The 27,759-nt window shown below is 45.9% G+C and overlaps 1 protein-coding gene across 1 annotated transcript in view; it reads right to left on the bottom strand.

Moving 5' to 3' along the window:
- Nucleotides 1–1,156: 1,156 nt before the first annotated feature.
- The window catches only part of nid1a (nidogen 1a), a 98,667-nt gene continuing 72,064 nt past the window's right edge, over nt 1,157–27,759 (bottom strand). The window contains exons 14-20 of the mRNA XM_080191873.1: nt 24,585–24,757; nt 15,710–15,836; nt 11,660–11,831; nt 8,521–8,678; nt 4,792–4,915; nt 4,036–4,148; nt 1,157–1,633 (exon numbers count right to left, since the gene is read on the bottom strand). Of these exons, the coding sequence (XP_080047999.1) occupies nt 1,512–1,633; nt 4,036–4,148; nt 4,792–4,915; nt 8,521–8,678; nt 11,660–11,831; nt 15,710–15,836; nt 24,585–24,757 (989 nt within the window). The 3' untranslated portion in view covers nt 1,157–1,511. The remainder of the gene's footprint in view (nt 1,634–4,035; nt 4,149–4,791; nt 4,916–8,520; nt 8,679–11,659; nt 11,832–15,709; nt 15,837–24,584; nt 24,758–27,759) is intronic.

Below are 27,759 nucleotides of genomic sequence, written 5' to 3'. Positions count from 1 at the left end.
CTCTGGTTCCTTTGTCCTTGGTTTACTAGTCCGTGGGCCACCAGTAACACTTCCTTTTTATTTATTCTAGCAAAACTAATCCATGATTTCGGATGCCTGCATCAGGTCTGCCTTCGCCACCTCTGCTCGTAAGAGAACAACCTCGGCATCTGCAGGTTCTCCACATGACAGCAGGTCCCCCCCTATCCTGTAACCGTGACAGGAAATCTGCTATCCATCCTTGGCAAGGCTTTGACAGCCTCTGTATAATGGAGTGCCCAGAACTGCAGACAAGACTTCAAGCTGAGACCCAGGTACTGATTTATCATGAAAGCTTCCTTGCTTTTGTTTGCTACACTTAAGCTCACAATCACGTGTGTTTTTTTTTAAATAACAGCCTTGTGCTGCCGGCTTTGGAGATTTGTGAATCCCACATTTCTCAATTCCTGCACTCCCTTCAAGTCCCTATCACTTCAGCTGGGGTCTCACAGAAACTCTTAAGTTAGTGTCACAAGTAGGCTTACATCAACACTGCAATGAAGTTACTGTGAAAATCCCCCAGTTGCCACCCTCCAGCACCCGTTCGGGTACACCGAGGGAGAATTTAGCACAGCCAATGCACCTAACCAGCACGTCTTTCAGACTGTGGGAGGAAACCGGAGCACCCAGAGGAAATCCACGCAGACACAGGGGGGAAAAAGGTGCAGACTCCGCACAGACAGTGACTCAAGCCGGGGATCGAAGCTGGGTCCCTGGCACTGTGAAGGCAGCGGTGCTAGTCAACTAATCTACAAGCTTACTTCAAATGGACCTTACTGCCCCGTGATCACTGCAGCCCAAGACTGACAAGAACAATAATACTACGGGAAAACCATCACTTAGAAGGTTCAGACTCCCAGCATCATTGGTGACGTGCTGGAAAATCCTACCCAACAGCACTGCGGGGAGCACCTGAGTGTAGCTCACCATCGGCTTCTTGAGAATTAGCGACGGGTTATAGATGCTGGCCTGACCGGTGACACTCAAATCCGAAAAAGCAGCAAAAGATCTCTAGTCATCTCGCGGTTAACGGTGGAGAGCCTGTCTTCTGTGCCACTGCACCCGGACTTGAATCACCTCCTATACTGTGAGGGGCGGGGGTGGTACTGCCAAGATGGAAAAAATATATATAAATATGTATAAAAAGTTCTATTTTATTTGATATATGTTGCATAGCTGTACAAAGCATAACATAATACCTGATGTGTTAGCTTCATTCGTGGTGAAGGAACAGTACACTGAAGCACCATAACTCTTTAAACTGGACATTACTTGCAGTACAATTTAGTGAACCATAAAGAAAAGTATTTACAGTTGTAATTTTTTTCTTAATAAAAGTGAATAAAAATTAAAATAAAAAATTTAAAAACCGTAACTAAAAAAAGTTATTAAAATGACGTTTTAAAAATTCAAAGGTTTTCCCCGACAGAATTTGACTTTTGAGGAAGAGGTTGACATTGATTGTGACAGGAACTCCCTGAAATACTTGGCTGTTAGTTTATTTCTGTACAGCTGATCCCCACTGAAGCATCAGGACAGCGGCAGGACCAACTCAAGGGTGTTGCCAGACATAGATGAGAGCAGCCTCCATTATTTACAGCACAGTGGTTCTGTCCTATTAAAGCAAAGGCAAACAGACATTGTTGAAATCGCACCGCGTCTCTTTCCTCACCAGCCAACATACAGCAATTTATACAGCGATGGGTGTGTCAGCCATCATTCATTCATTCGTGGGACATGGGCGTCGCTGACTGGCTGGCCAGCATATGTCATCCAACCCTAGTTGCCCAGCAGCGATTGAGAGACAACCACATTGCTGTGTGGCTCTGGAGTCACATGTCGGTCAGACCAGGTAAGGACGGCAGATTTCCTTCCCTAAAGGACATTAGCGAACCAGATGGGTTTTTCCGACAATGGGTTCATGGCCATCAGTAAATGCTTAATTTCAGATTTTTTTTATTGAGTTCAAATTCCACCAGCTGCCGTGCCGGGATTCGAACCCGGGTCCCCCAGACCATTGCTGAGTTTCTGCATTAATAGTCTAGCGATAGCACCACTAGGTCATCGTTAGCTGTGGTCCACGGGGCAGCACTCACATCTCCAAGTCTAGAAGTTTATAGGTTCAAGCCCCACTCCAGGACTTTAAGCACAATTATCAAGGATGACACTCTATTTCGATGAGGCATTAAATGGAGGCCCCATCTGCCTCCCCCGTATGGATGGATGTAAAAGATCCCTTGGCCATATTTTAAAGAAAGGCAGAGGAGTTTTCTCACCCCAGGGTCCTGGCCAGTATTTATCCCTCAATCAACATCACAAAACAGGTTATCTGGTCAATATCACATTGCTGATAATGGGAGCTTGCTGTGCACAAATTGGTTTCCAACATTACAACAGCGGCTACACTTCTTAATTGGCTTTAAAGCACTTGTGGTAATAAAAGGCAGTATTTAAATGCAATTCTTTAACATTGCAAGGAACATTATCAGTCAAAATCTGTCACTTACCAGAGGGTTTTTGGGCATCATCTTGGGGGGACAGGGTGGAAATTCAGACCTTAGTATCTAACCACCAGAAGACACAGTCACCAATGATGGAGGTATGGGCAAGAGGCCAGGTTTGGAAGGGTGCGGGTATTGGAGAGAGTTAGGGAGTGGCTCAGTGAACATAAGAAAAAAGGTAGCTCTCCAGCCCCTTCGCTCAAACGCCCTGGGTTTTAGCCCCACTTGTTGGCTAGGAGAGAACCCAGCCACTGATGGGTAACAGTGCCAACCCCCAGCCCGGATAAATGGGACGATAGACGGTAGGAAGGTCATCTGGCTGTGACCCTACACATTAAATTGGAAAACGTAACACAGGAATAGCTGAAAAAGAAAGCAAGGTAACTCAGCGAGTTGTAGGGGCTGGAGGATGTGACATTGATAAGGAGGAGGTGAGGCCACGGGAAGTTTTAAATGTGGAGGGTGAAAATTTTAAATTCAAAGCACCGCTTAAAAGTCCTAGGGTGGCACGGTAGCACAGTGGTTATCACTGCTGCTTCACAGCTCCAGGGACCTGGGTTCGATTCCCGGCTTGGGTCACTGTCTATGCGGAGTCAGCACATTCTCCCCGTGTCTGCGTGGGTTTCCTCCGGGTGCTCCGGTTTCCTCCCACAGTCCAAAGATGTGTGGGCTAGATTGATTGGCTAGGCTAAAATTGCCCCTCAGTGTCCTGAGATGCGTAGGTTAGAGGGGTTAGTGGGATATGGGGGTAGGGCCTGGGTGGGATTGTGGTCGGTGCAGACTCGATGGGCTGAAGGGCCTCTTTCTGCACTGTAGGCTTTCTATGATTCTATGATCATGCTCCCACTGCAGTAGAGTCAGAGAATCAAAGAATCCCTACAGCGCAGAAGGAGGCTGTTCGGTTCACTGATTCTGCACCAACCATAATCCCAACCAGAGCTTATCTCCATGCCCTATTCATTTACCCCAGCTAATCCCTCTGACACTAAGGGATAGTTTAACATGGTCAATCCACCTAACATGCGCATCTTTGGACTGTGGGAGGAAACTGGAGCACCCAGAGGAAACCCACACAGAAATGGGGAGAATGTGCAGACTCCGCACAGGCAGCGACCCAAGCCAGACTTGAACCTGGGTCCCTGGAGCTGTGAGGCGGCAGTGCTAATCACTGTGCCCCTGAATTTGGAGACCAGCTAAATCTCTGTCCATTGCAGCAGGATTGGAAAATCCGAGCAGCGTGAATGGCCATAACAATCTGGCCCTAGAGTAGAGGACAGTGAGCAGGGGAGCAATGGGTGGATGGAACGTGGTGCACACTGGGACACAAGGACCAATTCCACTTCCACATAAAAGCAGTCTCCATGAAGGTGTCACAGGCAGCAGTGACCCTAATCTAAAACATCCTCAAAGACCACTCAGTGTTGTAAGGCCCACAAAGACCCACTCAGTCACCCAGGGGCTGCACAAATTCAACAGATACAAGAACTGAAGCAGTGCTCAGCGCAAGGTGCGTTACCTGGCGGACAGCGAGAGTAAGCTGTGGTTATTCCATAGAGGCGGGATCGCTTGGATGGCTGGTGTTCGTCACTCTTTTGTCGAATGATACGGTCCACAGCTATGACAGAGTCCCTTCATGAACACAGACAGTTAAAGAACGGTTAAACATTTGGCATTGTGGAGCCCAGCTGAAGTTGAATCTTTGCCATGTTGGCACCAACATGTGAGAGGAGACTAAAAGGCGACCCGGTTAAGGTCTACAAAATTATGAAAAGGTTAAGTAAGGTCAGATATTAAAAAGAACACTTCAACATATGGATGAGTTCAAAGCCTGGGGCCATAAACACGATCGTCACTAATAAATCCAAAAGGGATGGGTTGGTGAGGCCACACCTGGGGAATTGTGTGCAGTTTTGATGTCTTTGTCTGAGGACGGATGTCCTTGCTATAGCAAGGGTACAGCGAAGGTTTACCAGGCCGATTCCTGGCCTACTCCTGCTTTTAGTTTCTATATGGAATTGAGGAGAAACATCTCTACCCCGAGAGTGGTGGAACTCATTAATACAGAGTAACTGAGGTGAGTAAGTTGGATGTGCTTAGGTAGAAGCTAGGTAAATACATAAGGAAGAAGGGAATTCTGATAGGGTATGGATGGATGTGAAGAACTTTGCATGGAGCACAAATACTTGTATCGAACTGATGGGCCCAATGGCTTCTTTATTCTGAGTAATATAGAATACAATCTCAGAAAATCTCATTGAAATAGAAACTGTACCTCTTCCAGTCTGTATAGTACAAATTCCTTCCATAACTTGCAATCCCAAAGGGATAACGGACGCCGTCAAGGACCCTCCTGCGTCCAGTGTGATTTGGATTCATACATTCCAGCCGCTGCGTTCCTGCACAGAATGAAACAGTGATAAACCTCACCGTGGAAGAACTTGGCAGAGAGAGAGAGAGAGAGAGAAAGGAGAGGGAGAGGGAGAGAGAAGGGAGAGGGAGAGGGAGAGAGAAAGGAGAGGGAGAGAGAAAGGAGAGGGAGAGGGAGAGAGAAAGGAGAGGGAGAGGGAGAGAGAAAGGAGAGGGAGAGGGAGAGAGAAAGGAGAGGGAGAGGGAGAGAGAAAGGAGAGGGAGAGAGAGAGAGAAAGGAGAGGGAGAGGGAGAGAGAAAGGAGAGGGAGAGGGAGAGAGAAGGGAGAGGGAGAGGGAGAGAGGAGGGAGAGGGAGAGGGAAGGGAGAGGGAGAGAGAAAGGAGAGGGAGAGGGAGAGAGAGAGAGAAAGGAGAGGGAGAGGGAGAGAGAGAGAGAAAGGAGAGGGAGAGGGAGAGAGAGAGAGAGAAAGGAGAGGGAGAGGGAGAGAGAGAGAGAAAGGAGAGGGAGAGGGAGAGAGAGAGAGAAAGGAGAGGGAGAGGGAGAGAGAGAGAGAAAGGAGAGGGAGAGGGAGAGAGAGAGAGAAAGGAGAGGGAGAGGGAGAGAGAGAGAGAAAGGAGAGGGAGAGGGAGAGAGAGAGAGAAAGGAGAGGGAGAGGGAGAGAGAGAGAGAAAGGAGAGGGAGAGGGAGAGAGAGAGAGAAAGGAGAGGGAGAGGGAGAGAGAGAGAGAAAGGAGAGGGAGAGGGAGAGAGAGAGAGAAAGGAGAGGGAGAGGGAGAGAGAGAGAGAGAGGAGAGGGAGAGGGAGAGAGAGAGAGAGAGGAGAGGGAGAGGGAGAGAGAGAGAGAGGGAAAGGAGAGGGAGAGGGAGAGAGAGAGAGAAAGGAGAGGGAGAGGGAGAGAGAGAGAGAAAGGAGAGGGAGAGGGAGAGAGAGAGAGAAAGGAGAGGGTGAGGGAGAGAGAGAGAGAGAAAGGAGAGGGAGAGGGAGAGGGAGAGAGAAAGGAGAGGGAGAGAGAAAGGAGAGGGAGAGCCTTACCAGCAGTTTGTTTGGAAGCTGTAATCCATTACGGATCAGAAATATGGTCCACAGGCAGCTTTGGCAGCACGTTTAAGGAAATTGAATTAATTATTAATCAAGCAAGCTACACTTAGAGAATTTATTAAAGTTAAATCCTGGGAAACCTCCAAAGGGAAATGTTAAAAATCAATCGCATTAAATCAGTTTACCACATCGGGAATGATGAATTGGAACTTTAACACATGCCCAACAACACAGCAGCTTCAGCATGATGTGAATACATCTTTAGGTTATTCTTTTACAAGTATTGTTGGAACTAGAAGGTAACTGTTCCTCATTCCTCCAGGAAACACTTGGATATTTTACTGCACACATGTTGCTGCTCTGGGATGTCTGCCAGACTGGGTTATAGTGCTTTAACAACACTGACACACAGGATGCTGAGAACAGAGTATCATTCATTGATTTATCAGAATCATAGAATCCCACAGTGCAGAAGGAGGCCATTCGGCCCATCAAGTCTGCACCAACCAGGCACCATCCCCATAACCACCATGCATTTACCCTAGCTAATCTCCTTGACACTCAGGTGTAATTTAGCCTGGCCAATCCACCTAACCTGCACATCTTTGGACTGTGGGAGGAAACCCATGCAGACTTTACTTCTCTGTAACCCTATGCTCATTGGCTGACGTTGAACATGTTGCTAGATTAGGAACCAATAGGAAATTCTCTCCACTTTTGTGTTCAAATCCCTCTCCGGCCGTAACCGGCCAATCGATCATCTGCAGAGTGCGCTTGAAAATCACTTGCTCAGAAAGAATGAAATCAGCTTTATCTAAAGTTTCCCACAGAAGAGGAAAAGACCGAGATGTAGGCTTTGTTTCTGTTTGTGGAGCTGACAATGAATGATGGTATCTTATACAGTACGTTTAATGTAGCTAAAGCCCAAAGCACTTCAGACAAAATAAAACGTGAGGATATTAGATCTATCAACACTTTGTCAAAAAGATAGGTGCTAAGGAGCATCTTAAAGTAGGAAAGGAGACAGAGAAAGGTTTGGATAGGGAAATTGGAAACCTCCGGGCGTGGCACAGCAAGCATGGACACCAATAGCGCAGAGATGGAAATTAGGATTGTACAAGATGCAAGAGTTAGACGAGCACAAAGACCTCAAAGTGTAGCAGGGCTCGGATGAGGTTAAGGATGTAGGCCGAAAGTTTCCAGGCAGTCCCCTTGGCAGGATCTGCTGGTCCCACTGATGGCAAACCCACGCCATGTGTTGCTCAGGGAGGGTGGGGGGAAGGTTTGGCAGTTCTGCACCAGGACCAGATGTAGGACAGTGAGCCCAAGGAAAATGGATGGCCGGGATGGGGTACAGGTTACAATACAGGCAGCAGAGCTTTGGGTACACTCAAATTTATGGAGGATGGAAGAGGAGAGGCTGGTCAAGAGAGCACCGACATTGCTGTGTCCAAAATCAACAAAGACACAGATGAGGGTTTCAGGAACAGAGATGAGCTGAGAGATTGGCAGCATTTCTTTATTTCGGTGCTTTCCCTAGCGTGGACAGGACCCCGCTTTCCCCGGCACGGCTCACATTTCTCCCACACCGACCCTGGGATCACGCATTTAACTCCCTGGCCTTATTTATCCAATGCCAGTTAGTTTGTGGCTCAGGTAATAATCCAGAAATTCCTTTTGTGATTCTGCTTTGTGATTTAGTCCTTAACTGCTTGTACTCCTTCAGCAGAACCTCTTCCTTATTCCTGCCTATGTTGTTGGCAACCTCATGGACCTCCTCTGCGAGTTCCAGGAAGATGTCCTTAACCTGGGCAGACAACGCAGCCTTTGGGACTCTCCCTCTGATCTGCAGAGAAAATTCTCTACCCTGCTCCCCCCAGCTATACTGTTCCCGACTGTAACTATATTTCTTTTTAGTTCCTGCACTTCAATACTCCTTGCAGCCGTCTCTGCTCTCCAACACTGAGGCTCTTGGACAATTTCAAGGACGGAAGCTCCTCCATTGCCATCGTCTGGATTTCCACGTCTGCCTCTCATAGTCACAGCCACCTGTCCCTGACCACAACCAAGTTTGAAGTACCGAGTGTAAGGGTTGCACCTGCCTCCTGGAATAAAGCATCCAGATAATTTTCTCTCTCCCTGGTGCATCATTGCAGGTTCTGATGCTTGGACGCCAGCTTTTATCACAAGAATCCCTGCCACACACAGGGAGGCCATTTGGCCCTACCCAGCCTGCACCCACCCAGGGCCCTATCCACGTAACCCCACGTATTTATCCTGCAAGTCCCCCTAAAGGAGCAATTTAGCTTGGCCAATCGATCTAACCAAACATTTTTGGACTGTGGGAGGAAACCAGAGCACCCAGAGAAAACCCACGTAGATGGGGGGAGAATGTGCACACTCCACACATCCAAGGTCAGAATTGAACATGGGTTCCTGGCATTGTGAGGCAGCAGAGCTAATCACCGTGCCACTACACCATCCTAACATATTAGCTCTGAGCCAATGGAGATCATGAGATAAGGCACCCAAATATTAACTTGACAAATCACACTTTAAACTTTGTGATTAGAAAAACCATCTAGGTTTAACATACCTGCATCAGCCCAGCACAACAATGCACTGTACGGGTCATAGGTCAAGCCATTAGGAAGGCCAAGGTCATCTTTCACAAGGATCCGTCTGTTAGTTCCATCCATGTAGGAGGTCTCAATTTTGGGAGCAGCTCTATTCCAATCTGTCCAGTACAGGTTACTGAAAGAAAGCAATTGGTAAGTAGTTCCAGCTGCACAATGAAAAAACTGTGAAGATCGGATTACCTTAAAATCTGTGCCCTCTGGTTACTGATCCTCCTTACTATTGAAAATCTTCAACTTTGAAATTACAATTAAATTTCCCCTTGATCCAAGAAGCACAATCCCAGTATCTCCACATATCTGAATTCCACCAACCGACCACCTGTCCTGGTCCCTCCATGCTGATGCTATAGTTACGAAAGCCCCACCAGTGCCTCTACTTTCTCAGGAGGCTAAGGAAATTTGGCATGTCTGCTACAACTCAGCAACTTTTACAGATGCACCATAGAAAGCATTCTTTCTGGATGTATCACAGCTCGGTATGGGCTCCTGCTCTGACCAAGAACGCAAGAAACTATACAAAGTTGTGAACGTAGCCCAATCCTTCACACAAAACCAGCCTCCCATCCATCAACTCAGTCTGCACTTCCTGCTGACTTGGCAAAGCCACCAGCGTAATCAAGGGCCCCATGGCACCCCGGACATTCTCTCTTCCATCGGGTACAAGATACAAAAGTCTGAAATCACATACAACCGACTCAAGAATAGCTTCTTCCCTGCTGCCTTTAGACAGTTGAATGGACATACCTAGTTGATCTTTCTCTACACTCAAGAGATGACTGTACATTCTGCACCCTCTCCTTTTCTTCTCCCCTATGTACTCTATGAATGGTATGTTTCATCTGTACAGTGCGCAAGAAACAATACTTTTCACTTTATCCCAGTATATGTGACAATAATAGATCAAATCAAAATCATCCTTGGTGCATTCTAATAAGTCTTCTCTCCGTACACCAGAAAATACAAAACACAATATCAGTTATAACATAACACATCAGCACGATGGCATAATGATTAGCACTGCTGCCTCACAGCACAAGTGACCCAGGTTCAATTCCTGGCTTGGGTCACTGCCTATGTAGAATTTGTGCATTCTCCATGTCTGCATGGGTTTCCTCCGCGTGCTCCGGTTTCTGCCAAAGATGTGTGGGTTAGGTGGATTGGCCATGATAAATTGCCCCTTAATGTCATGGAGTCTAGTAGGGTAAATATATGGAGTTACGCAAATGGAACCTGGATGGAGTTGTATTCGGTGCTGGCTCAATGGGCCAAATGGCCTCCTTGTGCACTGTAGTGACTCTACATAGATGTTACACATTCAGTGTGGTTTTTATAAAAGAAAATTAGCCTAGGAATCTTGCCCATCTCAATAGGCTCCTAATTCTGAATTAACACTGCATTCACAAGATCCTGTGCTCTGGCGCTTAACCAGTGCTAACTCGGGCACCAACTGATGTGAACCAGAAACACGATACATTCCTTGTGTTACCAACTACCAGTTCTTCCTGATTTCCTCATTCAGCTTGCAACTGCTCCCACCTCTCGGTAACAATTTATTGCATTAATGCTTGCAAACTTTTCTTTTTACATGTTATACAAAAACGGAGCTGCGATCAACATGACTGCTTTTCAATAGTTCAAAAATCAGAGCCAAAGGCTCAGAATACGGAAAGGGCCAACTGCACGCAGCTTGGCATGCACCACATATGTGTGACTCGAATACATTGTGGGATGCACTTGGGAGCTGCGAACCAAATGGCCACACACAGGCATCCGATTTCCGATTTACGTTTAATGAAACACGGCCCAAGTTTATTATTGTCACAAGTAGGCTTACATTAACACTGCAATGAAGTTACTGTGAAATTCCCCTAGTCGCCACACTCTGGCGCCTGCTCGGGTACGCTGAGTGAGAATTTAGCATGGCCAATGCACCTAACCTGCATATCTTTGGACTGTGGGAGGAAACCGGAGCACCCGGAGGAAACCCACGCAGACACGGGGAGAATGTACAGACTCCACACAGACAGCAACCAAGCCAGGAAGCAAACCGGGGTCCCCGGTGCTGTGAGGCAGCAGTGCTAACCACTTTGCTACCATACCACAATTAGCCAACAGAACAGAGAAAGAGATCATAGTCCAGGAAAATGTGTTCCATTAAACCTCTACAAGTGGAACAAACGGTGTTCAATGGAACGCCGTGCAGAGAAGTTATATTTTTTATTCATGATGAGGATGTGGGTGCTGCTGGCAAATTCAGTTGTTTATTGCCCATCCCCCACAGCCAGGAGGTGACTGTGAGTTGCCTTCTTGATCCACACTCGTGGTTTGAGCTGACAGAGTGGCTTGCTGTGGCATTTCAATTAATAGTCAACTATATTGGCGTGGGACAGGAATCACATACAGGCCCAAAGGATGGAACTTCCCTCTTCCTACAGGACACTAATGAATAAATTGGATTTATACAGCAATCCAACAGCTTCGTGATCATTATATGGCCATTCAGTGATTCATATTTATTTATCAGTGTCACAAATAGCCTTACAGTAACACTGCAATGACGTTACTGTGAAAAATCTCCTAGTCGCCACATTCTCTGCCTCTCAAGTCTTCAAGGTAAAGTTGTAAATTTAACGCTTACGACTATCGGGTTAATATTTAATGTAAACTGATAGAAATGTCATGTTTGTTACCTTACAGGAGCTGGAGTCAGCAAGTCACTTGAACCTTTATGGAATCATTACTCACAGGGGAAGGACATTGGTGCCTGTGCAAGCTGTTTCTAAGAACTATCCAATTAGTCCCACCCCACTCCATTTTTCTCCACACCCTGGAAAATCTTTCCAAGTAAACGTCATTATCAAAACAAAATATTTTAAAAGCTCCCAGTGGCAGCTAGGGGATTTGAACCAAGTTTGTTGGGGGTTCATCGGGTTCTGCTGGTCACCACATTAGAACAGTAACTGCACGTCATTGTCTGTGAAATGCTTCGGGACGTTCTAAGGAAGTGGAATGTGTGGGAGGGTAAATTCTTTCTTCCTCATACGAGGCTTAAAGAAACATTCGTAGTGAAAGTTGAACTCTCATTTTAGTACGTACCCGTTGACAGGATCCGCAACAATTGCCCTTGGGTTCACCAGGTCATCGGCAAAAAGCACCCGTCTCTGATCTCCGTCCATTTTGGCCACTTCAATTCTGTCCAGGCCCGAGTCTGTCCAGAAGATATTGCGGCCCAGGTGATCAACGGCTATTCCTTCAGGACTTTCCAGACCTTTAAGACAAGAACGTAGATAGGTGAAGACCCAGCACAGGGGGAGAGAAGACCAAAAACAGGCTACAAGTTAAAATATCGATATTTAAAACCCTTCACAAGTTAATCATGGAATCAAAGCTATTTTCCACCATTAATGGAGTGTCTTTAACTGGAAGACATTCATCCAAATAATTGAAAGTTCTCCTCCTTGTCAAACAATACATTCTGCACTCAAGTACCTCTCACTTGAGAGAGGGATAAAGTGCAAGAATAATATAAATGTGAGACATGGTGGAACACAGAAAAAGATTGGTCCGTGCAAATTAATCTTTCCAGAATTTCAAAGATTGAAACATTCTTTCGAAATGAGTTGCTGGTTCCTCATCCCAAAGATGACAAAATTTGTGGTTTAACATTGTTCTGTGGCTCTGGTTTCCTCCCACAGTCCAAAGGTGTGCACGTTAGGTGGACTGGCAATGCTAAATTGCCTCTTAGTGTCCCAAAACGTGTGCAGGGGAAGAGGGTTGGTAAACATGTGAGGTTATGAGATTAGGGCCTGGGTGGGATGCTCTGCTGTAGAGTTAGTGCAGACGTGATGGGCTGAATGGCCTTCTTCTGCACTGTAGGGATTCTAAGTCAATTTTGCCCCTTGGTCTTCTGGGTGGCATGTGGGCACATTGGTTAGCAGTGTTGCCTCACAGCACCAGGGACCCGGGTTCAATTCCTGTCTCGGGTGATTGTGTGGAATTTGCACATTCTCTTCATGTTTGTGTGGGTTTACCTTGGGTGCTTCGGTTTCCTCCCACAGTCCAAAGATGTGTGGGTTAGATTGATTGGCCATATTAAATCGTCCCTTAATGTCAGCAGGGCTAGTTAGAGTAAATATGGGGGCGGGGGGATGTTTACAGGAATAGGGTCTGGGTGGGATTGTTGGAATCATAGAAATCCTGCAGTGCAGAAGGAGGCTATTCGGCCCATCAAGTCTGCACCGACCACAATCCCAGCCAGGCCCCTATTCCTATATTCCTACATATTTTACCCACTAATCCCTCTAACCTATACACCTCAGAACACTAAGGGGCAATTTTATCATGGCCAGTCAACCTAATCCGCACATCTTTGTGTCTGTGTGGGTTTCCTCCCACAGTCCAAGGAGAACGTGCAGACTCCACACAGACAGTGACCCAAGCCAGGGATCGAACCCAGGTCCCTGGAGCTGTGAAGCAGCAGTGCTAACCACTGTGCTACCGTGCCGCCCATGATTGCTGTCAGCACAGGCTCAATGGGTACAATGGCCTCCTTCTGCACTGTTGGGATTCCATGTGGGCTTTAGTGTGACTTTATATCGAGTTGTCTGCCTGTTATAACAGAAGAGTGCCGAAGGAAGTGGCTTCTGGAATTCTAGAGTCAGACATATCAATGTGTGTCCAGAAATTCATAGATGAGCCAAGTTCTGAAAGCCCCAAAAATTATTAATTTGCCATTTTGTAGTGTGTAATCCTCACTGCATTGAAGTATTAGTCTGGATGACCCACTCAGGTATGCAGAGCAGTGAAATCCTGCTAACCTGGCCTGTGTGCTGCTGTGTTGCTATCAAACATGCTTATATTGGAGAACTGAACAACCTTTAACATAGTAAAGCAGCCAAAAGGCACTGCACAGAAATGATACCTATCCAAAGACATTAGGGCAGTTTGAAGGTTTTACATTTAGTTTTGGTGTCACAGGTAGGCTTACATTAACACTGCCAAGAAGTTATTGTGAAAATTCCCCCAGTCGCCACACTCCGGCACCTGTTCGGGTACACTGAGGGAGAATTTAGCACAGTCAATGCACCTAACTGACATCTACGCTGGAGGAGCGGAAGTCAGAAAGGATCAAGAGGCCAGAATTGCAAGTATTCAAAGCTCTTGGAGGGTTATGGGCAGAGGAAACTACAGAGAAAGGCATTTGAATAAGATAGAACAAAGAGCAAAGAAAATTACAGCACAGGAACAGGCCTTTCTGCCCTGCACCAACTGAACTAAAACCCCTTACCCTTTCAGAGACCATATCCATCTATTCCCTTCCTATTCATGTATTTGTCAAGACGCTCAATATATTCAACATTTTTCGAATAAGGCCACCTATGAGTTGATGGTTCAGAGTGTCAGCAGTGTTTAGTTGCTTGCTGTTTGTGTGATTTATCTTGTAAGGAACTAACGCCCTTACCCATGTCTGTAACTTGTGTATGGAAGCTGCATGCACCAACAGATAATCATTGTATGAAGCAATAAGCAGAGAAGCAGAATCCACATCTGATAACTGAGTCGTCTTGCAGCAGAACAGTGCTTCTTTGTGGTTGTTGTCTGGGGCCAGACTAGGTCACCAATGCAATAAACAAGCTCATATTAAAGCACAGCTGGGGTTTGGCAAATTGGATCTGGGATGAAAGCGCCAGACAATGACACATCTCTTTTCCAGGTTGGTTAATTATGCTTGGCCTTTATGCCACACTGTAAATAAGTATCGCCGAATTCGGTGTCCTGGTGACTGAAGTCACACACAAGCACAAAGTGTGGTCGACGTGCTCTGGTGTAAGCTGATGGGTTACATCCACCAATCTCAGCTGACAATGCAGGTTGGGAGGCAGAGGAAAGGACGTGATTCTGTGTTGGTAACCAATCCGACCCAAAGTAAACCCATGCAAACATGGGGAGAACATGCAAATTCCACAGTCACCTGAGATGGAATTGAACCCGAGTCCCTGGTGCTGTGAGGCAACACTGCTAACCATTGTGCCACCCATCAAGACCAAGGGGCAAAACTGATTTAGAATCCCTACAGTGCAGAAGGAGGCCATTCCGCCCATCATGTCTGCACTAACGCTACAGCAGAGCATCCCACCCAGGCCCTATTCTTGTAACCTCACATGTTTACCCCACAAGTCCCCATTGATGAAGTTATGGTGATGTCCCTTGCCTTTGTACTGCTACACGTATCATCATGGTGAGCATTTTTTTTGTTATTCCTTCATGGGACATGGGCACCACTGGCTGGCCAGCATTTATTGCCCACCCCTAGTTGCCCTTGGAGGACAGTTGCGAATCAACCACATTGCTGTGGATCTGGAGTCAAGTGTAAACCAGACCAGCTAAGGACGTTAGTGAACCAGATGCGTTTTTCCAACAATCGACAATGATTTCATGGCCATCATTCGACTTTTAATTTTCAGATATTTTATTGAATTCAAATTTCACCACCTGATGTGATGGGATTTGAACCCGAGTCCCCGGAACATTACCTTGGGTCTCTGGATTACTCTGCTGACAAAACCACTATGTCACTGCCTTCCCTTAAGTTTCAGAGGCTTGAGAAAAACAGGACTATTTATATTGGGGCACAGAAGACTGAAAGAGAATTGTGTACTTGTTCTTAAAATTATAAAGAAAGTAAATTTCCTCCAGCTACAGTATCAGCGATGTGGTACTCATTAGGAACAAGGAAAGAAATAGAGAAAATATTCTTTCTGCAGCTGTTTGTGAGATGAGGGTGCTGGGAAAGAGACCAATGCAAGAAAACTGGATAAATATTTGCAGAAGATTACAACTGAAGGTTTTTAATATTTTATTTATTAGTGTCACAAGTAGGCTTACATTGACACTGCAATGAAGTTACTGTGAAAATCTCCTAGTCTCCACACTCTGGCGCCTGTTCGGGTACACTGAGGGAGAATTTAGCACGGCCAATGCACCCTAACCCGCACGTCTTTAGGGCTGTAGGAGGAAACCAGAGCACCCAGAGGAAACCCACGCAGACACGGGGGGAACATGCAGACTCCACACAAACAGTGACCAGGATAGGGATTCTATGATTCTAAGCAGTTAGTCCCTGCTGTCCCCCAGTCTCATACCAACCTATTCCAATGATGGTTGAAGGTTCTCCTCCTTGAAGGCTGGCCCGGCAGATGGTGCGTCCAGCAATGTCAGTCCAGTACACCATCTTCTCCACACAGTCATAAGCAATACCAATGACCACCTTATCCTGTAGGGAGGAAAACAAATCCAAATTAAACTAAGAAAACACATGTTAAATAGCTTCATGATATCAGACAGGGAACTGTTGAAATGAATATCTTTCTCTTGCACCAATAGTGTCCAATGGGTTGGTCTTCAAGGAGCTTTGGGACTGATTCAGAGCTAACGGCATGTTCCTTTAAATGATATACCTCAGGTTGTTGATACTAACAGATCTTACTAATCCAAGGCCAAAGATTTTCAAACAGGACAAGTCAGCCAATGAGGAACAGGAGAATAATTTGGGGACTGGACTGGACTCAAGCTGTATGTGGCCTGTTTGATCACAGCTGCAGTCACCAAACATGCATCTCTGCATTCCAATGGTGCTGTTATAGACAGTGATAGCTTCCTCCAGATGCTGACAAAACATCTGCATCATGGCCAGATTTGCCCCAAGGTTAAAACTTTGTTTCAAATTCACTCCAGATGTGAACCTTCCCAGCTAGATAATGAATTTGTTGAGGCACAGGAACTCTGAATGGATTAAGTCACTGCACTAATCCAGTCTCATCACTTTTAGTCAGCTGTGGTCAGTTTGTAACATTTTTGTCCAACTCAAATGGTTATGGGTTCAAGACTCCCTACAACACATAGGAACACAGAACACCCACAGTGCAGGAGGCTGCCATTTGGCCCATTGAATCTGTACCAACAACAATCCCACCCAGGCCTATCCCTGTAACCTGCATATATTTACTCTGCACTAAGGAGCAATTCAGCATGGCCAATCAACCTAACCCACACATCCACTTTTTTGGAGTGTGGGAGGAAACCAGAGCAGCCGGAGGAAACCCACACAGACACGGAGAGAACAGTCACCTGAGGCTGGAACTGAACCCAGGTCCCTGGCGCCGTGACACAGCACTGCTAATCACTGCGTCACCCCCATTTGAGCACAAAAATCTCAGCTCAGACCCCAGTGCAGTGCTAAGTGGGTGCTACATTGTCATAGGTACTGTCTTCCAGGTGAGATGTTAAACCAAGACCTGTCAATCTTTACAGGTGAATATAAAAGATCTCATGGTGTATTTTGTAAGAAAGAGCATGAGAGTTATCCCTGCTACCTGTCCAACATTTATCACTCAATCAACATCACAAAAATAGATTATCTGGTTAACATCACATTGCAGTTTTGGGAGTTTGTTGTATAGAAATTAGGAGCTGTGTTCCTTACATGACAACATTGGCTGTACTACAGAAGTACCTAATTGGCTATAAAGTAGAAGTGGACAGTGTGGTGGCACAGTGGTTAGCACTGCTGCCTCACAGCACCAGGGACCCGGGTTCAATTCCCTGCTTGGGGCACTGTCTGTGTGGAGTTTGCATATTCTCCCCATGTCTACATGGGTTTCCTCCAGGTGCTCCAGTTTCCTCCCACAGTCCAAAGATGGGCAGGTTACGTGGATTGGACAAGCTAAATTGCTACTTAGTGTCAGGGGAACTAGCGAGAGTAAATACATGGGGTTATGGGGATAGGGCCTGGGTGGGATTGTGGTCGGTGCAGACTCAATGGGCCGAATGGCCTCCTTCAGTACTGTAGGATTCTATGATTGAAGTGCCTAGGAACTTAGGATCCTAAAGCTGTGAAACGTGCTACGTAAATGCAATTCTTTCCCCCCAGTATCAAATATTATGAATAAATAAAAATGAAGGTTCCTCATGAAAGATTCCATCTGTAAGTGCTTCAAGCCATGCCAAGAAAAGTACAACTTCTTGCTTCTGTTATTTTAGTGTAGACTGGACTTCAATCTATGCAACCAAGTTGTTGCAGCAGTGCAGTTCCAATCGACCAACAACAACTTGAATTTATATAGCACCTATAATGTAAAATGTCCCAAGGCATTTCATACAGTGTGCTTCAGACAATAACTCAACACGGAGCCAAATAATAAGATTTTACAATAAGTGACATGTCTAAGACACAGGTTTTGGAAGGAGTCTGTGCGAGGTGATGGCCCAGTGGTATTACTGCTGGACTATTACCCCAGAAACTCAGCTCAAGTTCTGGGGACTCAGGTTTGAACCCTACCATGGCCCCTTTGCTGACCTTAGTTTAAATCTGTGATGACTTTAACGAGGTGGACCTCCAAGAATTTAAGGCAGTAATGGGTTGGCCAATCAGGGAGTCCTGCCAATGTATATAATGTGGAGCATCAGGGTTATTGACACTTCAACTTCACACTCTGTACAAGGAAGTATCTTCCAGAGCGTTACATACTATGTAAATAAATCAAACTTCGGTGAATGGACACTGGCCTCTGAGGAGTTATTTCAGAATTAGGCACCAACTCAAGAGGACCTCCAAGCATCCAGCAACAGTGGTGTCATCAAGCAGGGCAATAGCCAACTACAAAGAAAATTACAGCACAGGAACAGGCCCTTCAGCCCTCCAAGCCTGCACCAACCATGCTGCCCGGCTTAACTAAAACCCCCTACCCTTCCGGGGACCACATCCCTCTATTCCCATCCTACTCATGTATTTGTCAAGACGCCACAGTATCGGCTTCCACTACCTCCCCGAGCAATGAGTTCCAGGCACCCACCACCCTCTGTGTAAAAAATCTGCCTCGTACACCTCCTTTAAACCTTGCCCCTCGCACCTTAAACCTGTGCCCCCTAGTAATTGACTCTTCCACCCTGGGAAAGTATTCTCACAGACAGCAAATCAGGAAGTAACTGAATTTACAGCATTAAGTTAGAAATTTGAAAGAACAAAATAAATGGTTAGGGCAAATTACATTAAGATAGAGGCTGAAATATCATAAGCACAAAAAATTAAAATGTGATTTCATTTTATCACAGTGAAAAAAATTCCCATCCCAAATATAAAATTAGTTTTCTATTAAAGCTGTTGAGCAGAGCCTAATGCAAATTGCACGCGGTTAACATCCCAGTTACATTTCATTTAAAACACGCTACACTTCCAAGGCTTTTTGACAAAAAGCATTAAAGAGGATACTTTCATTAGTTCAGTGATTTCTACTTAACTGGAATACAGGGGAACTTCAACAGTGCCTCCTGTGGGGAGGAATGGAATAACTGGACATGTGCAGACTCCAGAAGCTGACAGAGGAGTAATGATGACAAAAGCTGAGAAGTTTGTTATCATTACTATCACAAAGTCTAGGTCAATCATTGGATATAGTTAAGAAAAGCCACCAACGCCTCTACTTACTCAGGAGGCTAAGGAAATTCAGCATGTTTGCATACGACACTCCCTAATTTTTATAGATCCACTACAGAAAGCATCCTTTCCAGATGTATGATGTGGAAATGCCGGGTAAGCACAGTAAGAAGTCTCACAACACCAGGTTAGAGTCCAACAGATTTATTTAGTAGCACAAGTTTCAGAGCTTTTGCTCCTTCATCAGGTGAGTCAAGAATCAGACTTGCTCCAAAAGCTCGTGCTACCAAATAAGCCTGTTGGACTCTAACCTGCGGTTGTGAGACTTCTTACTGTCCTGGATGTATCACAGCTTGGTATGGCTCTGACCAAGACTGCAAGAAGCTACAAAGGGTCATGAACAAAGCCCAGTCCATCACACAAACCAGCCTCCCATCCACTGACACTGTCAACACTTCCCGCTGTTTTGGAAAAGCAGCCAGCATAATCAAGGATCCCTTGCACCTCGGACATTCTCTCTTCCATCAGGAAAAAGTCTGAGGTCACGTACCAAGAACAGCTTCTTCCCTGCTGCCATCAGACGTTTGAATGGACCCTACTTTATATTAAGTTGATCTTCCTCTACGCTAGCTGTGACTCTAACACTACATTCTACACCTTCTCCTTTCCTTCTCCCTGATGCACTCTATGAGTAGTATGTTTTGTCTGTATAGTGCGCAATACTTTTCACTCTATACCAATCATGTGACAATAATAAATCAAATCAAATATAGCAAGTCTGCTGCTAGTCAGTACTGTGATAATCTGAACTGGAACAGGCGTAGAATTCCAGTGAAGGGAATCTGGCTTGAGCTAACAATTTACTACATATCTAAGAGGCTTAGATTTTCAATTAGTTTATTGAAGCCTATCTCCTATTTATGCAACAATCAAGTTACTGTTCTCAAAATAAATTTCTCAGTGTACCCTATCCCAATAAGTATTTTTAAACCTATTAAGATGGAAAACAGAAGTCACTTAGAGGGGGAGATTTGTTTTTTTAAGATCTATAAGTTGCTTCAAAATGAGTTAGTTTTCTGATTCTTTTTTCAAAGATAAATAAGACTATTAAAGTCCCCTCTTAAAGAAATTAGAAGGAATTAGAGAATTGACACTGTATCTCTCCTAAAGATTAACCTAGAGTGTAGAAGAGGCCATTTGACCCATTGAACCTGCACTGACAACAATCCCACCCATGTCCTATCCCCGTAACCCCATGGATTTACTCTACTAATTCCCCTGACACTAGGGTCAATTTAGCATGGCCAGTCAACCTAATCCGCACATCATTGGACTGTGGGAGGAAACTGGAGCACCCGGAGGAAACCCATGCAAACATGGGGAGAACGTGCAAACTCCACACAGACAGTGACCTGAGGCCGGATTTGAACCTGGGTCTCTGGCACTGCAAGACAGCAGTGCTAACCACTGTGCCATGAAAATAACTTACAAGATTACAGGAAAGAGGCAGGAGAGTGGCTCTCAGCAAACTGCTCTCAGCTAACACAAACATAAATGGAAAAAATAGCCTCCCTCCGAATTTGCGTTTGCCTCTGCAGGGTGGCACAATGGTTAGCACGCTGCCTCACAGCGCCAGGGACTCGGGTTCAATTCCTGGTTTGGGTCACTGGGCAGATTCTGCACGTTCTCCCTGTGCCTGCGTGGGTTTTGTCCGGGTGCTCCGGTTTCCTCCCACAATCTGAAAGACGTGCTGGTAAGGCGCATTGGCCGTGCTAAATTCTCCCTCAGTGTAACCCGAACAGGCGCCGGAGTGTGGCGACTAGGTGATTTGTACAGTAACTTCATTACAGTGTTAATGTAAGCCTGTTTATCACACAAACAAATAAACTTTAAAGTTAAACTTCTGTAACCATTCTATATGTTATTCTTTATGAAGTGGTCGCATTCTGTAATACATACTGACCCGCACCAAGTCCTGTTCACCCATCACCTGTGTTTGGGAATTGGACACAATGTTCCAGCTGAGGCCCAAATGAACGGCAAAGGTTTATCACAACTTGCTCACTTTTGTTTCAGATGTCTCCATTTAAAAAGCCCAGAATGCTGTTCATTTCTCTGTATAAACTGTTTCATTAGCTTGTCAAGCTACCTTCAAAAGCTTTGTGTCCATATACCCCAGAACAGTCGCTCTGCTCTGCACTCTCACTTTAAAATTGCAACGTTTCATTTCCATTGCCTCATAATCATAGATCACAGAATTAGAGAATCCCTTAGAGAATTAGAGAATGCAGAAGGAGGCATTTGGCAACTAGATTCTGCACTGACCACAATCCCATCCATCCCTATCTCCGCAACCCTGCGTATTTACCTTTCTAATCCCCTCAGCTAAGAGAGGATTTAGCATGGGCAATCCACTTAACCCACACATCTTTGGACTGTGGGAGGAAACCGGAGCACCCGGAGAAAACCCACGCAGACCTGGGGAGAATGTGCAAACTCTGCACAGACAGTGACCTGAGGCCGGATTTGAACACAGGTCCCTGGCACTGAGGCAGCAGCACTAACCACCGTGCAACACCACCCCCCCACCCCCCCAAATTTTCTTCCTTTCAGTGGAGGAAACGAGTGACAAACAAAACTGTTCTGTTGATACCCATTAGTACAAAAAATGTGCGGAAAAGAATGTGCATGTTCTCACGTCCTGTGTCGTTAGTGATATTCACGTCAGAGACAGCCTCGGGGGGGGGGGGGCACGACGGAAGGGGAAAGAGACAGAGCAACGTTGAACAGCTGCTGACCTCAGGATGTTGAGCTAATGAGGGGGTGGTGGGGGTGGGGGTGGGCACAGGGCTGAGAGGAGAGGCAGAGCGGGATTCGATTTAAACTCAGTGCCTCGGAGCAGACCGCAGGATCCAGCCAGGCCCAGCTGCCTTCCCGTTCTTGCTTGGTTACTGGATAGCAGCGAAATGTGTCCAGGAAGACGGAGGCTGATAACGTGCTGTAGGAACTCGCTGCACACGATGAAAATTACGCCCCCGGGGGGGGGCACCAGAATTCCTTTTCACAGATAGCAGCCATGCAGTCAACGCTGTTATTTCAGTTGTCAGCAGGTCCTCCCGATAAAAATAGTTTCTGTCAGTTCCTGCTGTGCTCCAAAAGGTGGGTTTAAAATAAAAGGCATTGATCCAGTTTAAACACACATCGCGAACACCCAAATTTCCATAAGCCAGTTCCACCATTTGGTGATGGCTGATCTGATTGCCCCTCTCCTTTCCTGTCTAAGCCCTAAACTCTTCACCCCCTCGTCAGTCAAGAATTTATCAAAGTCAGCTTTAAGAACATTAAATGACCCTGCCTTCATTGCCCTCTGAGGAAGAAAATTCCACACAGACTAACAACCCTCCAGACAAAATAGTTCTCATCTCTGTCCTCAGTGGAAGACCCCATATTTTTAAACTGTGTCCCCATGCATGAACCTCTCCTAAAGGGGGAAAATCCGCTCGGCATCGCAGAATCCCGACAGTTGCAGATGGGGGCCATTTGGCCCATCAGGTCTGCACCAACAATCCCACCAAGGCCCTATCCCCGTAACCCCACATATTTACCCTGCTACACATCCGGGGACACTAAGGGACAATTGAGCATGACCAATCCACCCAACCCACACATCTTTGGACTGCGGGAGGAAACTGGAGCGCCCGGAGGAAACCCATGCAGACACGGGGAGAACATGCAGACTCTGCACAGACAGGGACCCGAGGCCAGAATTGAACCTGGGTTCCTGGCGCAGTGAGGCAGCAGTCCATCTGCCCGGACAAGTCCACTCAGGATCTCATATGCAATGAGGAACTGTAGCAACTCATCCCCCTCCGCACCTCAGTCATTTAAAAAAGGCACTGCTGCCTCGTAGCGTCAGGTTCGATTCCCAGTTTGGGTCACTGTCTGTGTGGAGTCTGCACATTCTCCCCATGTCTGCGTGAGTTTCCTCTGGGTGCTCCAGTTTCCTTCCACAGTCTGAAAGACGTGCTGGTTAGGGTGCATTGGCCGTGCTAAATTCTCCCTCAGTGTACCCAAACAGGTGCCGGAGTGTAGCGGCTAGGGGATTTTCACAGTAACTTCATTGCAGTATTAATGTAAGCCTACTTGTGACACTCATAAATAAACTTTAGACTTTAAGGCTTGAATTTGTTTCCAATAAACAAGTCTCAATGTATGATATTTTTTGAATTACCCAGGAGTTTGGGGAGAGTTCCGCATTGCTTTCTTCAAGGCAAATGCTCGACCAGAGTCAACTTGCCAACCAATGAACCTCTTTTTCTCCTGTAGCATAAATTGGGGTCTTTTGAAATTTCACATTCTTGTGTTTGTCCTGAGGAATACCCCAGGCAACAGGTCTTTTCAGAGAGATTCAACTTCTGTGCTATAAGCAACAGTTTCTACAGAAAATTCTTTAAACACCACCTTTCATACCTTCGAATGATCCAACTCACTTAAGTTTTTTTTAAGTATAGTCACTGTTACAATGCAAAAATCACAGGATCTCTGCGGTGCAGGAGGGGGTCATTCAGCCCATCGAGAGCACTGACCCATGCCCTATCCTCATAACTGCACACATTTACCCTGCTAATCCCCCTGACACATTAAGGTGCAATTCAGCAATTGGAGTGTGGGAGGAAACCGGAGCATCCGGAGGAAACCCACGCACACACAGGGAAAACATGCAGACTCCACACAGCCAGGAATCAAACCCAGGTCCCTGCTGCTCAACCCCTGTGCCATTGAAGCAAGCAGAGAGTCAATTTGAACACAACATGATCCCCACAAATGGCAATTAAGTAAAGACTATTATCTTTTATAAAAATGTTGGTTGAAGGTTAAGTGTTGACTGCCACACCAGGGGGTGTCTCCCTGCTTCTTCTACCGTGCCATAGCATCTGTGATGTCCACAGAACTGGGACATGAAAGGTTCAACATCTCATCTGAAAGTTTTCCGATTTGACATTTTAGCTCCCAACTTTGGGGCTGCATTGTCTGGGATGCCTAGATTATTGGCTGAAATCTCACTGTTTAATCTATTATTAAACATGGTAATTGAATATTTCAATAACTGATCAATCACAAGATGCTACCTTCATGCAAGTTGGATCCCTGGTATGTTTGAAGTAAACCTGTTGAAAATTTGCACAGATTACTGCACTGCACGGTGGCAGAGTGGTTAGCACTGCTGCCTTACAGCGCCAGGGACTTGGCTCTGATTCCCGGCTTGGGTCACTGTCTGCGTGGAGTTTTGCACGTTCTCCCTGCGTCTGCGTGGGTTTCCTCTGGGTGCTCCGGTTTCCTCCCACAGTCCAAAAGAGGTGCAGGTTAGGTTGACTGGCCATGCTAAACTGACCCTAGAGTCAAGGGGATTAGCAAGGTTAATATCTGGGGTTGCGGGAGTAGGGCCCGCATGGGTTTGCGGTCGGTGCAGACTTGATGGGCTGAATGGTCTCCTTCTATGTTATAGGATTCTATGATTACCAGAACATCATCTGCCGTTACATTGCATGTATTGAACAGACGAACTGTATTTTTGGAACGCTTGCTTACAGGAACATGGAGTAAAGTCTTTGCTTCACTTTTCTTCAGGCTGTAGCCCTCCACTGGGATGTGATCTATTTTTCCACTTTGTGCATAGAGGAGGTGGGTGCCTGGGGGCAGTGGGATGACATCTGGTCTAGTCGTGGGCCGAGCTGCAGCAGTAGGAGTGACTATATCAAGGCCTGTCGGAACAGTGGAAGAAAACCAGATGGTCATGTTTAGATAACATAGCATCACACCACTTAAACAAATACAAATTCGGGGCACTGCACATGTTAACCCCTTCTGTCAGTCTTCACTGCTTTATCCCAATTCCAAAAGGAGAAGGCTCTGGGGTACGGAAACATAAAGCATTAAGAATAGTATCAAAGTTTTAACAAGGCCAATTTTAAAAAAATGCCTTTTTTTCTAACTGAACATTGAATTGAAAAGCAAGGAAGTTATATCGAACCTTGGTGAGAACACACTAAGAGTACTATGCACAGAATTATGGAAACTCTACAGCATGGAAGGAGGCCATTCGGCCCATCGAGCCTGCATTGACAACAATCCCACCCAGGCCCTATCCCTGTAAGCCCCATGTATTCGTCCTACTTATCCCCCTGACACTAATGGTCAATTTAGCATGGTCAATCAACCTAACTCGCGCATCTTTGGACTGTTCTGGTTTGCTCATTAGAAAGAAATATTGCGGTCTCAGAGAAAGGAAGGATTTGTAAGGATAGTACCAGCGTTGAGATATTACAACTGCCTCACAGCGGCGCCAGGGTCACTGTCTGCACATTCTCCCCATGTCTGTGTGGGTTTCCTCCAGTTTCCTCCCCTAGTCCGAAAGATGTGCTAGTCAGGTTGATTGGCTGTGGTAAATTGCCCCTTAGTGTCAGAAGATTAGCAGGATAAATATGTGGTTTAATGGGGATAGGGCCTGGGTGGGATTGTTGTCAGCACAGGGTCAATGGGCCAAACGGCCTCCCTCTGCACTGTAGGGATTCTATGATTCAAGGCAAAGACTGAACTGACTGGGGATCTTTTCTCCAAAAGAAAGACTGAGAAGTGATCTAACAAAAACCTTTAAAATTATGAAGGAATTTGATAGACACAGTGTTTTCACCGGAGACCAAAATTAAGGGTCACAAATATAAGGTAGAGACTAATAAATCCAATTAGGGGCTGCACAGTGGCACAGTGGTTAGCACTGCTGCCTCACAACACCAGGGACCTGGGTTCGATTCCTGGCTTGGGTCACTGTGCTGAGTCATGTTCTCCCCATGTCTGCATGGGTTTTCTCCAGGTGCTCCAGTTTCGTCCCACAGTCCAAAAGACGTGCTAGTTGGGTGTGTTGCTCATGCTAAATTCTCCTTCAGCGTACCCAAACAGGCACCGGAGTGTGGCAACCAGGGGGTTTTCACAGTAACTTCATTGCAGTGTTAATGTAAGCCTACTTGTGACACTATTAAGTAAACGTTAAACGTTGAAGATATCAGCCAAGGGGATATGGATGCCAATGATGGGGCCATTAATTTTGAAACAATGAAAGAGGCCAGAATTAAAGGAGTAAAGTAATTTCAAAAAGCTAAGATGGCTGGAGGAGATTGCAATGTTGGGGAAGGGCAAGGCATTGGAGCAATTTAAAAACAAGGAAGCGAACCTTAAAACGGAGATGCTCCAGACTGGCTTCCAAACACAATGGTGATGAGAAAACTGGACCTGGCCAAAGTTAGTAAAGTTTTGGATGAGAATCATAGAATCCTACAGTGCATAAGGAGGCTATTCGACCCATTCTGTCTGCACTGATCACAATCCCACCCAGGCCCTTCCCCTACAACCTATGCGTTTACCCTAACTAGACCCCCTGACACTAAGGGGCAATTTAGCATGGCCAATCCACCTAATCTGCACATCTTTGGACTGTGGGAGGAAACTGAAGCACCCGGAGGAAACTCATGCAGACACGGGGAGAATGTGCAGACTCCACACAGATAGTGACCTAAGCTGGGAATCGATCCCGGGTCCCTGGCGTTGTGAGGCAGCAGTGCTAACCACTGTGCCACCATGCCGCCCACAAAACTATCATTAAAATTAACAGAGGACAAGGAGGGCCAAGGAGTGGAGGCTGCTACAAGAATGTGATACAGCTAAAGAATTCAATTCACATCTCAAAAGAGTTGATGCCCTCTTTACATTGCTCCTTGCGTTGTAACTTGACTTCAAGAGTTCTTCATTAGTTTAAATTACATTTGGGAAGGGGTTTAGCAGTTCATATGTGTCATTATTTCGATTTAGGTGACCACTGTGTTCTTCCTCCTCCATATGGGTCCACACCACACAACAGGGAACGAGTACAAACACCGAAAAGACATTAGATCATCTCCAATTGAAGGGCTGGTGTTAACCAGGTGTTATTCTCAGTTTAAGTGCAGGTTTGTAACATTATAGTGCTGTAAGATTTACACTCTAGGGTATCAATCTCCAAATTTGCAAACCGCTCTTTAAAAAAAATGGGTTGTTGTGGTCAAGAGAGTTTTAAAATACAGAAAGGGCAGCTCACATCTCCAGGAATGTTTAAGATCTGGTCTCTGTCAAAGCTGCTTGCTAGTTCAGGCTGGTTTCAATTCTTTCAAAAAAAAAGTGACCAAAAATAGTCATCGGTTTGCTGCCAAACAAGGTGATGATTTTACTTATGGAATTTGTTGCCTTATAAGTATTAAACGTTCACATCTCCATTAACTGAGTGATGAATAACCCTTTCTTAAAAGTACGTTACTGCAAAGGATGGCAAAAATTCCAGAAATACCATCGATCTTACTGCCCGTTCATGCCATCTCCCGCTGCAGCAAGGTTGGAGAATTTGGTGACCAGCCAAATCTCCGTTCACTGCAGCAGGATGGGAAATCCGCCAGTGTGGACGGTGAGGAGATACCGTCTCATGTTTTTTTTTGTAAACATAACAGGGGTGGAGGGGCTGGATTCGCCGACCACAACCTCAGCCAAACACCCTGGCAGTGTTTGTGCAGAGACATGATGCTAATCCAGTTCTAGTTTAACACAACAGCTAGAAGAGAGAATGACACGTATGACTGGCCAGTATGTTAGACATTCCTGAGGTAGACTTCCTCCAGCAGCTGACTGAGGATTCTACATCCAAACTCTCAAAGCTTCCTCAAGCAACAGCACAGTCCAGAAG

Source organism: Carcharhinus amblyrhynchos, chromosome 7, assembly GCF_965287045.1.
Source record: "Carcharhinus amblyrhynchos chromosome 7, sCarAmb.v2.hapA, whole genome shotgun sequence".
In the NCBI taxonomy this organism is placed as follows: Eukaryota; Metazoa; Chordata; class Chondrichthyes; order Carcharhiniformes; family Carcharhinidae; genus Carcharhinus; species Carcharhinus amblyrhynchos.
Note: the sequence above shows the minus strand (reverse complement) of the source record. Positions and strands in the feature narration are given on the sequence as shown.